Raw genomic sequence first — 16603 nt, 5'->3', positions numbered from 1 at the left:
CGACACCGCCCAAAAAGGATGGGATTACTAAGACCATCGCTTTGCTTTGTCTGCTTGGTCTTCGTCTTCCTTAGCTCACTTTGTCTTTGTCTTCATCAGCTTGCTTCTTCTTCCAAATCCCGCACCAATAGTCGCGTACTACTCGAGGCCGCCAAGGGCTCTGCCAGGAAATGTGCCTGCAAGTTTGTCTCTTTCTTCTGCAAGATTGATTGATGTCGATTTGTAGAGGTTGATTGAAATGAATTTGCAGATTCGATGATTCGACGAAGCTTCTACAAATTGAAAAAAAAATGGGGATTTTTCTAGGTTTGATTTGAAGAGAAAAGTAAATTAAAAGAAGATAAATATGGGTTTGAATTCAAGAGAAAGCAAATGAAAAGAAGAGAAAATATGAGTTTTATTTTTTTTGGTTTGAGTTTTACTGCGAGTAAATCTGGGCGTGAAGTACCAAAGCAAATGAACGGAGAAAATAGAGAGATAGGGGAGAGAGAGTCAAATAAAAATAGTTGTATTTTGTTTTTTTTAAAGATAAAAAAGGTGTATTAATAATAGTAAAATGAATTAAAGAATGACAAAAAAAGTATTTGAACTCTAAAAATATTTTAGTCCGTGATTTAGTCTGGTAGTACACAAAATACTTCACTACTCTTATCCATATTAGTCAAAGCCAAGACAGTCTAGCTTAGTCCAGTCCAAGATAGTCCGGTGCAACAAACGCACCCTTAAATTCACCGGATATATAGTGTATGTTATCATATATAGAGATTGTATAGGGACAATTTTGTGTGTACAACGGAGCTCACAATCTTGATGGAAACTTTGAATGCTTTTAATTAATTAAAAAAGGTTAACATAAATAAAAAATGTGCATCTTGAGTGAAAAATGGGGCACACTCTTGATTTAAGATTTTAATGCTTTTAGTGATTTTAATTTTAGTGCTTTTAATTAATTAAAAAAGGTTAACATAAACAAAAAATGTGCACCTAATCAAATTATCACATAAAATCATAAAAATTTCAAATTTAGGGGTTCTACTATAAGGTCCTTAAATGAGTACTCAAAAATGGTGGTGGAAGTTCCTAAATAGGGACTTTCATTGGAGATGCTCTAAGAGCCGTCATTTTAGTTGAGCTTGGCAACATTGCTTCTTCAAAAGGAAAACCTGACGGTGTGGATGAAGGAGAGGGGATTGGACTTGAGATTGAATTTTCTAGTTTGGGGGCAGTGATCTTGATTTTAATCTTTTGTTCGGCTTGGCAGTGACCAAGTTTAGCACAAATAACATATTAGGTGATTGGTATATTAAAAGTTAAGGTTGTAAAGCCATCGAATCAGATAGGGCAAGTGATGGTGAAATGCAATGGTCATATTCTACTTGTTCAGTGACTAACGTCACAAAATTTTTGTAATTTGTTTGTGCCATATTTGACTAATCCGAAATTACCAAGCACCAGTCAACTTTATACCTTCAAAGACCCACTGAGGGGTTCATGCTGAGGCACTCCTGCCGAAGTACAATAGTTTCTCTCCACCCAGAAGGCCAATCACAACACGACATGTGTTAATGTTAGAATAAAGCTCCTAGAATCCCACATCGACTATGGACGAAAGCTGGTGACTCTCCTCAACTATAAAAGAAGACCATTCTCTTACAATTAAGAAATAATATCATTATTGTACTTAAACTCATCATTAGAACCCACTAATGATGATTATGCTTGAACTTATGTATTTGTGTAAACCCTTCAATATTAATGAGAACTCCTCTACTCCGTGGACGTAGCCAATTTTAGGGTGAACCACATACATCTTGTGCTTGCTTCCTTATCTCTATCTCTTTACATATTATCATCACTAGGTGACTGGAACAACCGTGTGAAGGTTACAAACTCGACACTTTACGTTGTTCCAATGTCTCACCGATTTTATGCATCATTTGGCGCCCTCTATAGGAACGACACTTATTCCTAATCTCTCCAAGTTGGTTTCCATCGTTCGTACATTCTCCCTTGATTAGGCATCCCTCTCCAACATGGGAAGCGAAGGAAGTCACAACACGAAAAATGAAACCCCCATATGCCTGGTGTGAGGCAACGAATGAGGGAAAGTAAGAAGGTTTCTCTTTAAGCTAAAATCGAAGAGCTGGTAGCTCAAAACAACAAAATAGCAATCAGGCGGGAAATCTTCGAAGAACAATACAAGAAGCTCTTTAAGATGCTCCACGAGGCTAGACAAACTCAGTTTCATGTGCCCAGTTTCATGAGCCCATCGCTTTCGTGAATGTTGATCACTCCATGGGTACCCACTAGCGTGAAGGTTTACATGTCTCCAGCATGGGCGTTCTTAATGAGGAGTGACATTCTCACCCAGATATTGATCAACATAAGACTTATCTTAACTCAGCTGCTTCAAATTGAAACATGAAATGTGGAAGTAGATATCTATTCGCAGAAGGAATGGAAGGACCAAAAGCTGTTTCTCGCAATTGTCAAGACTTCTTGAGGCAGTGTCGAGAAAAACCTATCCACATAGGCTTAAGGATCAACAACCCAAGGATCATCGAAGGACTTGGTCCCTTACCAAAACCCATGCTAGCCCCAAATTCAGGAAGAATGACAAGCCTTGAGGAAACAATAGGGCATAAGAGACTCGAGGGACTTTCAATAGTCACATCCTAACAGGCAGTACGCTAATCTAAGGAAAGGCAACATGCCTTTGACCAAGCTTCCTTACTTTCAAGAAATAATGAAAACTTATGAAAGAGGGTTCCAATGGTGCATACTCAGGACCCCTTATCCTGCAACTCCTAGAGGAAGTGAACATGCTGAAGGCCGAGCGTCAAGCCAATATACCTGACTGGAATCAGCCAAGGCCAGACCCTCTAAAAAGGAGAATCCTTTTCACCCCTCTATAAGGAAAAACAAAATAGAAAAGCTTACAATCGTATACTGGGAATGAAGATCTAGTTGAGCATATCCACGTCATTGAATCCATTATGGCATATCAAAGACATAATGATGAGGAACGATGTCTCATTTCCCCCTCAACTCTCTCTGGTGGAGCTCTCAATTAGTATTGTCATCTTCAACCTTATACTGTGGATTCATTCATTTAGCTAAGAAGACTCTTTGTGGCTCAACATATCTTCCAAGTCGATCGCTTACACTCTGCTGATAAGTTATGCACCATTCGTTAGAAATCGGACAAGTCATTGCGTGAATATGTTGATTGCTTCAGCCACGAGTACTTTCGTTGCGCTGTTGCAGATGATAAAACAACACTCATGGTCTTCACGGTATGCATGCGTGAATGCTTCTAATACATGATCAATGTTAACACTTGAAAGACTTACTCTGAGGTGATGATTGAAGCTTATAATCATGCCTTTACCGAGGCAAGGACATGCCAAGGGAACCCTCATATGGTTAACCCCATCAACAAGTGGGGATTGGAAATCAAGTTCTACCAAGTGAGGAGGTTTTGACCATTTAGACACCTATTGCATCCTCTTCTGCCTTACTTAGCTACCCGTTAAGTCACCAAACATATTCGTCTCTTGGCAATAAGAAGGATTTTTACTTTCAGCAAGCTCATTACAACAAGAAGGATAAATGTTCGTATCAAGACAACCAGGGGTGAACGTACCTTCAACTATTATGACCAGGGGGTTAAGCCTCACTCTTTCAAAGTAAGAGGACTAGGTGCTGAAGGAAATGCTATTATAAGAAGGCATACACAATACAAATGTTTTGACCTTCAACCGTTTGAGATCCTTTATAATACAAGTGATTCGATTATATTTAATGAAGAGGGAATTCAAACAACTTCTTCTAAGTCTTTTACATTCCTAGCATTGGAACACTTGGTCTACATTGACCTACCTCTATACTTTAACTCAGAGCTTCAACATGCATACTTTGACACAAAGTAAGTGAAACTAAGTGTTACAACCAACATGGTTCACATATCCAAACAATGGATTCTTTCATCCATTGCAAAACATTCATAAGCATCACTCATGTCAATTAACATAAACATCATACCTATCAACACATTCATACATAAGCCAAATGAGTTTCGAAGGGGTGTCAACATACATTTTCCCCTTCAACACTTGCTACAATGTGCCTTGGCAACTTGCTATTATTCTCACCTTCGTATCACTAACCAAGTGATGAAGGGTACAACTCGTACTCTAATATACAATTTTATCATTCGGCAACCTGCCACTCTTGCCACCAACTAGGTGATGAAGAAACTCACCTTCGTATCACCAACCAGGCGATGAAAGGTACAACTAGTACAGTAAATAAACATTTTTGCCTCGGCAACTCACCATTCTTCCCACCAACTAAGTGAGGAGCGGTACAACTTAAACATGCAAACTCTTAACATTCACAAATAATCAATATCTCTCAAGCCTTAGAACTCAAAAAGGGGGATAAGCAAGCTTAACTGAACTCAATTGGGGGAGCACTTATGCCCAACAAGGGTTATAGTCACCAACAAAGTCTTATTACAAGCCAACAAAGGCTTCAGTGCATGGTATACAAAAACCAAGCTCTTCAGCCCTTTTGCATCTGTTTCAGACATTTCCCCTCTATAAGTTGTAACAAGGCAAACACTACAACTCGTAAAAAACTTCACACACTCTTGATCAAGACTGTGCGAAGCAAAATCAATTTATATTGTTTCTCCGAACCTTCAACTACTACAATATATGGTTTGCCTCATACTCTCTTGCTTAAGAGTGTGGAAGCAAAACCTATATATGTGGTCTCTCCCACATTTTCTTGTCCCTAGTTCAAAAAAGAAAAGAGGCAAAAAAAAAAAAAGGGGTGTGATATCCACACACCCATTTTTACTTCTCACACACTCTTTTATTTTTCGGCCGTTTGATCGAATGAAGTGAAGAAGATCAATGGACATAAATTAAAAAGGGTGTGTGAGAAGTAAAAAGGGGTGTGTAGATAGCACACCCCAAAAAAAAAAGGGCCACAAAAAAAAAATCTGAAATTGTTGCAGTTCTGTTAGCTTAGGAATGTGATTGTGTAAATCCTATTATATCTTGGAATATCTCTTATATTCCTATTAGGAATAGATTACCTATTAAATGTTGTAATCCTAAAGGGTAAGGAATTAACCTTCCCTACTACTATAAATAAAGGCACAATGGGGTAGAATAGAACACACCTACAATTACACATCTCTCTTTCTCTCTACTATTGCCGCACCTTCCCTCCCTCTATGGTTTCCATAATTGTTGAATAAATTATGCCTACAACACGGTATCAGCACGCTCTTAAAGCTACACTAAAGAACGCTACGCTAAAGAGAGTTTATTCTTCAATCAGGGGAGTATTACGTTTTAATCATTCTTTTTATGATTAATTTATTATTTTATTGAATTGATCTACATGCTATTGATTCAATTTTAATTTTTCTTTGTTGAACGTGATACAACGCATTGGAGATGCAATTCCGGCCTTCTGCGAAGGATCTTCTACAAATTCAAAGGCTTTTATTGTTTTCTGCGAATCAGGTACGCTTAAAATAAAGTAAGATATTTGAATAGACCATGAAGCATGAAAATATTTCCCCATGATCCAACAAGGACCTGGTAATTTGTGGAGTTCTTTAAGTTGAAGAGACCCATGTTTGTTGTCCCACGAAGGTATCGCAATACATCTTTAACACCCTTCCAATGACGAATTGTTGGAGCAGAGCTATACCTTGCTAACAAGTTGAATGAAAAGGCTATATCTGGTCTAGTACGTTGTGCTAAATACAACAAAGCACCTATTGCACTCAGATATGGTACTTTTGGACCTAGGACCATTTCATCTTCTTTTGGACAGAATGGATCTTTCTTAATGTCCAGAGAATGAAGTCCTTCTGGGACTTTCATATATATGTTAGTATCTAATTCTCTATATAGATACGCAGTGATGACATCCATAAGTCGAATGTCAAGCTTTTCTGAAACCACTAAACTTATTAAGTTACGGAACGTAATTGTGTCCATTACAAGAGAGTATGTCTCCTCATAATCAATTCCATGTCTTTGTGAAAAACCTTGTGCAACGAGTCGTGCTTTATATCTTGCAATCTTATTTTTCTCATTGCGTTTCCTTGTAAATACCCATTTGTAACCCACGAGGTTTACACCAGGCGAGGTTTGGACTACTAGTCCAAAAACATTTCGCCTTTCCAAGGAATTTAATTCTGCCTGGATTGCATCTTTCCACTTAGGCCAATCTTGTCTCTGTTTACATTCATCAATAGAGCGGGGCTCAATATCATCACTTAATATGATTTCAGTGGCTACTGCGAATGCAAACATATTGTCAATGATTATTTCATTCCGATCCCACAATTCATTAGTACATGCATAATTTATGGAGATTTCTCTGCTCTTATGTACTGCTGTCTCTTCAGGGACATGTGTCTCATCAAAGACATTTTCTTATTCTGGAAGTCCAGAATCATGAATTGTAGATTTGTCATTCATTCTCTCTTCTTGAATGATTTCATTTGGAGTCAGCTGTGCCCTTGTCTTTCTCTTTCGAGGGGCTGAATCTTTTGAACATAGGTGTCTACCACGCTTCAGGCGTGCACGAGATGAATCATTCGCTGCCACTTTATTTTGTCCAATAGGGTCATCAATTATTGCAGGTGCATTTGCAGCTGGTATATGTGATTTTGTCACTTTTATAGCATCATTAAATGCATTTGGCATTTGATTGGCAATGCTTTGAAGATGAATGATTCTTTTCACTTCATTTTCACATTAAGTGCTACGTGGATCAAAATGAGACAATGGGGGAACAACCCATGTCAGCTCTTTCCGTTCTTCTGGAACAGTCTTTTCTTCCCCTAATGAAGGACCCAGAAGAGTTTCCCTCCAATCAGGAGGCCAATCACAGCACGACATGTGTCGACATCAGAAGCCAATCATAACGCGACGCGTGTCAACATTAGAAGCCAATCACAACACGACACGTGTCAATGTCAGAACAAAGCTAGAAACTCTCTTCTATAAAAGGAGATCATTCTCCCACAATATTTCCTAATGTCATTTGTACTAAATCATTCACTAGTACTCACTAAAGGAGAGCTTGAACCTATGTATTTGTGTAAGCCCTTCACAATTAATGAGAACTCCTCTACTCCGTGGACGTGGCTAATCTGGGTGAACCACATACATCTTGTGTTTGCTTCCCTGTCTCTATCGATTTACATACTTATCCACACTAGTGACCGGAGCAATCTAGCGAAGGTCACAAACTTGACACTTTCTGTTGTACCAAAGTCCTGTTTCATCAAAGTGACAATCAGCAAAACGAGCTATAAATATATCACCAGTTAAGGGTTCCAAATATCTAATGATAGATGGTGAATCAAAACCCATATAAATTCCCAGTCTACGCTGATGTCCCATTTTAGTGCGTTGCGAGGGTGCAATAGACACATAAACAGCACAACTAAAAACTCGTAAATGTGAAATGTTTGGCTGATGCCCAAACACGAGTTGTACTGAGGAGTATTGGTGGTTGGCTATAGGTCTCAATCGAACCAATGATGCAGCATGTAAGATGGCATGTCCCCATGCAGAAACTGGCAATTTTGTTTTCATAAGCAGAGTGCGAGCTATTAATTGAAGTCGCTTGATCAATGCTTATGCTGGACCATTTTGAGTATGGACATGAGGAACAGGGTGTTCAACATCGATGCCCAATGTCATGTAGTAATCATCAAAGGTTTATGACGTAAATTCACTAGCGTTATCAAGTCGGATTGACTTAATGGGATAATCTGGGAACTGTGCTCGTAACTTAGTTATCTGAGCAAGAAGTCTCGCAAAAGCTACATTCCGAGTAGACAAGAGACAAACATGTGACCATTGGGTAGATGCATCAACCAAAACCATAAAATATCGAAATGGTCCACATGATGGTTGAATAGGTACACAAATATCCCCTTGAATTCTTTGCAAAAATGATGGGGATTCAGCATCAACCTTTAGTTGTGATGGTCTGATTACCAACTTCCCTTGAGAACAAGCCTTGCAAGGGTTATCATTTGAGATAGCAATATGTTTGCTCAATAATGGATGTCCATTAGAGTTGGTAATGATCCTACGCATCATGGTAGATCCTGGGTGACCCAGACGATCATGCCAAAGCATGTAAACTTTTGAATCAATGAACTTCTAGTTCATGACAGTATGTGATTCAACTGTCTTTATGTATGTATAATACAATCCACTCGACAAACCACACAACTTCTCCAATATACGCTTCTGGGTATCATTGGAGGTAATGCATAGATACTCCACATTTTCTGCACTTTTCGTTTCAATGTGGTATCCATTGAAATGTATGTCTTTGAAACTCAACAAGTTTCGAGTAGATCGAGTAACGTACAACGCATTCTGTATGGACAATATTGTTCCATTTGGTAACATAATCTGGGCTTTCCCTGAGCGTTCAATCACATCTGATTGGCCTGATATTGTTGTTACCTTTACTTTTGTAAGCATCAAGCTTAAGAAATACTTTCGATCTCGAAGTATTGTATGCGTTGTTGCGCAGTCTGCAAGACAAATGTCTCTGCCATTTCTCATGTTTTGAGAATGACCATAGTTTTTATCCATGCTCTCTGAGTAAGGGAATCAGAGTTAGAAGCAAGTTATAACAGGAAATTTACATGCCACTTTTATTGAATCTGAAATGCCAGTTTTAAACTATAAGTTTAACATAATAAAAGTACATCAAACATAAACGATTCAGTCGGACCGGTATACTTCATTCCCTCTTTCCATAATGAAGTCTGAAACATCCAGGTGGGTTGTGTTCAACTGTCCTGATAAGTCACACACTTGATTAGGTATATCCATTGGTTTAGCCTGGTCGAGAAAATTGGTCTCGACACCCTTCTCCTTGAGGGAGGCTTGATACAGATCCACCAGATGTTTTGGGGTACGACAAGTACGCGACCAATGCCCATTGCCACCACACCTATGGTAGGCTCCTTCAGAGTTCCTGGGAGCATTGTTCATGTGAGCTTTGCCTTTGTGGCGATTCATATGTTTGAAGCTCGGGCCTGAATTATGCCTTGGAACCTGGTTGTGAAACTGACCACCATGGTTCTTGCCTTTCCTGTTCCACCGACCTCGCTTGTGGCCACGTCCTTGTTTATGATTATCGCCACCAGAGGATGTGGAGTTCATTTCGAGGGAAGTAACATTCACTTCTGGGAATGGTGCAGATCTAGTAGGTCGGGAATGATGGTTTTTCATCAGGAGCTCATTGTTCTGTTCAGCTACCAGGAGCACAGATATCAGTTAGTTGTATTCAGTGAAGCCTCGTGCTCTATACTGCTGCTGTATGAGCATGTTAGAGGCATGAAATGTGCTGAAAGTCTTTTCCAGCAAATTTTCCTCAGTAATAGTATCCCCACAGAGCTTCAGCTGAGAGGTAATTCTGAACAACACAGAATTGTACTCTGCCACTGACTTGAAATCCTAGATCCTTAGGTGAGTCCATTCATAGCGAGCTCTTGGAAGAGTCATCGTTGTCTGGTGATTGTATCTGCTTCTCAATGAATTTCAAATAGTTAACGGATCTTCAACCGTTAAGTACTCGCTCTTTAGTGCCTCATCAAGATGGCGACGAATAAAAATCATAGCCTTCGCCAGCTCTTGAAAGGATGAGCTGCTCTCTTCCCTGATGGTATCTCCAAGATTCCCTGCTTCCAGATGGATCTTGGTATCCAGTACCCAGGTAAGGTAATTTTTCCCGGTAATGTCCACGGCATCATAATCAAGCTTCGCCAAGTTCGCCATTTTCTTTTCTGAAAGAAAATGAGATGTGTAAGAACTTGCAATAATATGTATTCCTGGAGGAATATAGTGTTAGTGTTGGAGATATGCCCTGAAAGTCAATCTTTGGAAGAAACCTTTCAGGACAATGTCTATATGTATGGAAAAACTCCAATACATCAAAAAGGCAAAGTCACTCATTAGGACTATCTCAATAATCGATATAGGTCCTAAAAGGTGAATCCATGGACAATGGATCGATGGAAGAAGTAATCTAATGATGTTAGACTACAGAGATCTTCTTCTCATAACCATGATGTCCAAAAGAGTTCTTGGTCATAAGATTGTCGGAGGGACACTAACAATACATAGACCAGTACATACTATGTCCCATTTCAATGGGAAGGATGGAAAGTCTCATGCCATTCGTGTAGTGATACTAAGACAAGTATGTAGGTGCTCATTATGGGAATGAGTTCACTGAACACAATCAAACGAGAGTACTTGCATGGAGGCCTACTCACATGTCAAACAAGTAACTCTACTGGTTGGAATAATGTAAGTAATCCTTTGACCTGAGACATCATAGTTGTCTTGGGGATACGTTGCTGATCATTTGATAATGAGACGTGACCACATCTCATCTTGGATGTGTTCTATGCATTGTTGGGGTCAGTGATTTATTCTCAGAGGCATGTGAATGATCAACAAGGGATCTCTAATCCACGTTATGAGAGGATGAATACTCTAAGATATGATTCAGGAATCTTCGGCTGAAGTATCCAGCGTAATGATGGAAAACGTTCCTATACGACTCAATAGAATCATATAACTTGATATAATCACATTAGGGGTTTGACATTAAATATCCATACCCTAGTAATATGATTGTGAGTATTGTATTAGAGAAGGATCGAATTACATTGTAATTCCAACTGAATAGCTTCTCCGAACAAATTCTACATTAGCTTGGGTAGCCATGATATATGGTTAGATGTCACTCATGGCTTGTGGGTTCTTCTAGATGATTAAATAAGTAGTCATCAAAGAAGAAGGAGAATTGAAAGTAAGTTTTAATTCACTAAGTGATTGGATTAATACAAATCAATTGGATTGGTGCCAATCAAGGAGTTCCAAGAACAAAGAGCTTGGAGGTGGTCCATCCTTGGTCTCAAGTCTAGATCAAGAGGTATAAAACTATACCTTCACTTTGTTCTTCAATATTTTCTTAGATGCATCATATATGAACCTATGCTTCTTGAAGGGGATTTGCATGACTATAGCTTTGATATTATGTGATAACATGCTTCCGTTGTATATGTATATAACTTTTGAATTGTATATGCATGCTAGTCACTAGAAATCCCACATAAATCTCATTATTTCCCTTCAAGTGGTATCAAGAGCCAAAGGTTTATATTTGATGTGTCCTTTTGGATTTTATGCATATGGGTTTTAATTTTATGTTTGACATATTATTTCTTCATTCAAAATATGTTTATCTTTTGTTTTTCAAATTTTGAAAAATGTGTTTCAAGAGTTGAAAAAGATATGTATGCAAAAAGTGTTTTGGATGCATGAATGAAGAGTGAATTTTTGAACAAAATTTGGGGCTTATGTACCATAGGGGAGGGCACGGTTTTGGGGGGATTTTTTGTCTTGTGTTTGTGTTTTCTTTTAAGTCACACACACACACTTTGAAGCTAGAAAGTAGAGGCCTTGTCACTTTTGTTTTTTGGTTTGAAAAATCACCAAGAAAGTACAAATCTTGAAATTGTTTTCACGGTTTTATTCTTGGTGTTCATGGTTTTGATTTTGGTGTAAAAGGTTTTGGTTTTGTGTTCATACTTTGTTATTTGAATTTGGGTGATAAACTTGCCATCAATAGCCTTTCATTTGATTGACTCAATCCTAGACTTGACTAGGAGACAGTACACCCATCATCCCCTTTTTTAAGCCAACTTGCACAAGTGGGTGACAAGGATAGCTAGGCCTTTGCTTTATTTTGAAATTTAGGGAACATGTATGACACACTCCCTCTCCCCCCATCACATAACCGGCCACCCTATTGATGGATCCTCTATGGGCTATTTTGCAATTTTAAAAGTTGATTATACTTTCTAGTATTTGCGGTTTGACCCCTAACTTTTCATAATTGCATTTCGGCCCCACCTCTTTATGAGATTAAAATGTTTTGATTTTAATTTTGTTTGTAGCTTAAACTCATCATATAATTATGCCCATATGTACTAAGTCTAATTGATTATGTTGCATTCCAATTTAATTATTTAATGTGATTAAGTAGTTAGTAAAATGGTTGACTATGAACTTGTGCCTTAAACGATAATTGAGCTATGAGAAAGGCCACTAAATTCAAATGGTTTGAACCTTGGGAATGTGTTTTAATTGCTATTTCAATTGGACCTCAACATGTTAGACATTAATCTTTCTCTCCCTCTTAGTATATGTAATTTGTAGGAATTTGTACAAATCGGTTTGTAATTCTTATTACTTCTTTATCTCTTTCAATTAGTTGATTCCCTCTAGTACTAGACCAGAGTTTCTTTAACTATTGGTAAAGAGACATATTAAAAGGGGTTTTTCATGAGATTAAAGATTTGTTGGGTCCAACGCCCTAATTAGCAATGAATGATTGTCTTTCGTTTCTAATGGCTCAATGAAAAATGTTTTAATTGGATTGAAAGCGCGTAATTAAAATGTTACATTCCTCCCTAGATCTTATTCAACAATGTTGGCTCGTTGTTGAATCAACCTAACAAGTCCATAGTCATCCAAAAAGCCTAAGATAACTATAAAGTCCAAATTTAAAGGAATGCAAAAACCTTGGTAGTAGTAGTTACTTCCAATATTTGAAAAATTCGTTTTGATATTGATTTGTTTTTCTCAAAAACAAATAGTGGGAGTATCATACGCTACTAAACTAAAATGAACACAATTAGTAGTAATATATATTTCCAATATTTTGAAAATTGTTTTGATATTGATTTGTTTTGCCAAAACGAATAGTGGAGATATCATATGCTACTAATTTCATTTACTTTGGACTAGTAGTTATAATAGGACACAATTTATTTTAATGTGATTAAATAAATAAAATGATGAGACCTTAAAATCCCTCAACCAACATCCAATATTAAGTTGAAAGCGGAGAGGTGCTTTGAACACTTCTTCGTGGCCTTCCACCATAGTAGGCTCCAATTGTTTATGACTCATACACCGCCTTCACCCTATCATGGGGGAGTTCAAAGTATGTGCTTATACTCAGGAGGAGTCTATTTCAAACATTTGATGTGGTGAAGGTAGGCAACGAGTATGGCCAACATCGTATCATCGTGAGGTCGTACTTGAACCCCTATCTAAACCGGCATGGTGGGTCAAAACTTAACTAAGAGAAATGGTGCCAACATCATATCATTGTGAGGCATTGTTCTCTAGAGGCCAACTAGATGGGTAATCACAAGAGGTTGTTGTGAATGGGTAGTTCTACCGTCTCATTATTATTTTTGCTAGCCGACATCGTATCATCATGAGGTGGGCTTGGTAATAATGAGCCTCCCATAACCCGCTAGGAGCTTTCATTGAAATCTCTCGGATTCCATCTTGAGGGATATGGAATTTGCCAAAAATAGTGGGTGGTGTCATTTAGTTTAAAGACCCGAATCGTTTGACTTAATTAACAATCAAACTAATTTATTTTATTGTTATGTATTTAGATATGGTTGGAAGCACACTTGCAAAGATACTCGACAAGCATTGCCTTGAGGGGCACAATTTCCCATCTTAGTATCGTAATGTCAAGATTCTCCTAACCTTGGAGAAAATTGTTTACGTACTAGACAAGGCTCCACCTCACATACCTCTTGGCCCTGAGGCCACTGAGGATGAACGTGCTAAGTATGACAAGCACGCTGAGGATGATACACAAGCCCAGTGCTATCTGTTGGCTTCCATGAATGAGGAGTTACAGAGACAACACGAGGGTATGGACAATGCATCCTCTATCATACTCCATCTTACGGAGTTATATGGTGAAGGGACGCGCAACCGTCGCTTCAGCACTGTCAGTGAACTTGTGAAGACCAAAATGGTCAAGGGAGCCCCAGTACATCAACATGTACTGAAGATGATTGGACTCATTGAACAATGGAGAACCTAGGTACTCCACTTGATAGGGAATTGGCCCAGGACTTCATCTTGGCTTTTCTTTCTGATTCGTTCTCGCAGTTCGTTATGAACTACAATATGAACAAGATGGATAACACTCTCTCTGAGTTACTAAACATGTTAGTAACCGCTGAGAAGACTATGAAGAAAGAGAACGTTGTGGGGACTGCTGCAGTAGCCTACAACAAGCCGTCCACTTCCAAAGCTAAGCCGAAAGGCAAAGGCAAAGGAAAGGATAAGAAGTCACCCACTCCTAAGGCACAAGGAGGAGTGAAGAAAAAGAAGGCAAAGGAGCCCAAGGGGACTTGCCACCACTGTGGAAAGGACAAGCATTGGAAGAGGAATTGCAGGTTATACCTAGCATCTCTGAAGGACAAGCCACAAGGTATGGCTTTTGTTCTTATCTTCAATTTTAATTGTTCGATCTTCTAATCTTTATATTTGATATAAAATGCTAATCACTTATGCAATTGTATGTAGGTGATGGAGCCAAGTAGAAGATGGACGAGCAAAGAAAAGAATGGAATGAAGGGTTCGGCCATTATTTTTTTTTGCTAACTACTTAGGAAGTTTGTTAGGCACATTAAAGATAGTCTTTAAACTTTCTTATTTTGCTAAGAACTTATTATGTGGCTTCATATGATGGAAGACCCACTTTTGGTGCCTATATGAAGGTATATAATTAGTCTCTAATGTAGGAGCTAATTCTTTTGTATTAAAACATTATGAATGTTTAACTTATCATATCAATGTAATGTGATGAATGCCTTCTACTAAATTTGTTCCTCAAAGTAGTATTATGAATTGAAAATTGTCTTGTTGTATTCTAGTTGAGATACAAGAAATGTATCACTTATATAATGCGATATCCAAACCTTGGATTTATCAATTAAGGATAGATCTTACATGTTGGCCATAGATGGATACAATGAATCTTTAGATTTGGTTCCAATTTTCTACATATGAGTTCTATATGAATTGAGAAAGTCTAGAGATTCCTTTCTTGAAGAAAAGGAAGATCACATTATAATGACATAAGTAATACATAAGAAAAACGTTTCTTATATGGTTATCACTTACTTAACCACAATAACCAAGATCACTCTTGGTTCAATTAGTAAGTTTTGAACAACTAATTGGACATTCTTAAATTGTTTTAAGAAATGTCAAATATGTTAGTGATCAAACCAATGATGAAGTGTCTAAATCTATAAAAGGTTTAAAGACTTTAGTCACTTAATAACAAGACATGAACTTAGTGGAGTTGGAATAATAAGCTTAAAAGGTTCTAAGCTACTCCACAATGTCCTCTACCCGTATACTTCATAATTATACACTATGAATGTATAATGCGATTTCTCATTAAGGTCATGAGAAACAGTGGGAGGTGAGAAAAGGATATAAACTTGAATATGATTGGTTTATAGTTGTCTAAAATTAATAGTACTTTACTACTATTAATGAGCTTGTAATTTTAATTGCTAAAAGGCCTCAAGCTCTTTGAAGCGTTAAAATTCTATGTTGTGTAACATTCTAAGAATAACCTATGAATGTTGGTTTCACCAACCTAGCACAAAATCGTTATGTGTTGGGAGTTGTCCATCATTCTCTTTTATGAGAACATGCTAAGTACAAAGCAAATGGACAAGTTGATGAAACAAAAGGGAATAGTTTCAAAATGAGTCACAACATATAGTTTAACAACTAGACAATCCGATTTCGACACCTCATGTAACTATAATGCTCTGTGTAGTCTTAATAAGGAATTAAATCAACCACCTAGAAGGTATGGTTGAACTCCTATATCCTTAGTAAGAGCCATGCTTCCACTAATAATTTGGATAATTCTTATATGACTACTTTAAAAGGTTTTAGTATGAATAAAACTTGAAATATGATGTTTGACACCATATAATTTAAATGAATGGACTTGATAAAACAAGTCACACATTTCAAATGGAATTACTTAAGAAGGAATTCTTTTGTGTATGTTCGTTTAAATAACTTGTGTTAGCTTGAATTGTTGATTGTCCAAAACTGTTGAGACATCATCAATAAGCTAATGGATCTTAAAGATTGTCAATAGATCCAAGACAAGTTAGTGGGAGCTATATGCATTCAAATCAAGAAAATATAAGTGTTATGTTTTTCTTAAGGTTTCAATTGAATGCTTAGTTACAACAAGGTCAGTGGGAGTGATGTCATACTTTTGAGCAACATATTTTGAATGAAGTCTATTTGATAGACGTAATAAAAAATTGATGTTACTCAAAATGACAAATTGTGACAAGGTCAATTTTGAAGTACAGACTTAAAATGGACTTATTGATACAGCAAGGCTATCTCAAGAAAGTTGTATAAGGAAATTGAATCTCAAACGTTGAAGATTTGAGAAAGTATTTCTACATATTATAGAAAAATTGCTTTCACGACCCTTATAAAGAACATGTCACAAAATCACAAAAGGGACACATGTATGGACTTGTGAGATGATATCCAAAGGTGAATAACCATCAGGGTTGTCACTTTGAGATATTGTTGTAGCCCAGGATCAGAACCGTAGCAACTGATAAAGGATTATTACCTTTGAGAAA

General features: G+C 37.6%; 2 protein-coding genes across 2 annotated transcripts; one reads left to right on the top strand and one right to left on the bottom strand.

Annotated features, from left to right (window-relative positions):
* Positions 1–8789: 8789 nt before the first annotated feature.
* On the bottom strand, positions 8790–9848 carry LOC139189790 (uncharacterized). The gene is made up of 3 exons (XM_070809015.1): positions 9646–9848; positions 9368–9486; positions 8790–9325 (listed from the first exon to the last, which is right to left on the bottom strand). The coding sequence occupies exons 1-3, from the start codon at positions 9846–9848 to the stop codon at positions 8790–8792; spliced, it is 858 nt and encodes a 285-aa protein (XP_070665116.1).
* A 4140-nt stretch (positions 9849–13988) lies between these two features.
* LOC139189789 (uncharacterized) lies at positions 13989–14506 on the top strand. The gene is made up of 2 exons (XM_070809014.1): positions 13989–14394; positions 14490–14506. The coding sequence occupies exons 1-2, from the start codon at positions 13989–13991 to the stop codon at positions 14504–14506; spliced, it is 423 nt and encodes a 140-aa protein (XP_070665115.1).
* Positions 14507–16603: the final 2097 nt, after the last annotated feature.

Source organism: Malus domestica, chromosome 12 (genome assembly GCF_042453785.1).
Source record: "Malus domestica chromosome 12, GDT2T_hap1".
Taxonomy (NCBI): domain Eukaryota; kingdom Viridiplantae; phylum Streptophyta; class Magnoliopsida; order Rosales; family Rosaceae; genus Malus; species Malus domestica.
This window is presented reverse-complemented; position numbering and strand designations above follow the sequence as displayed.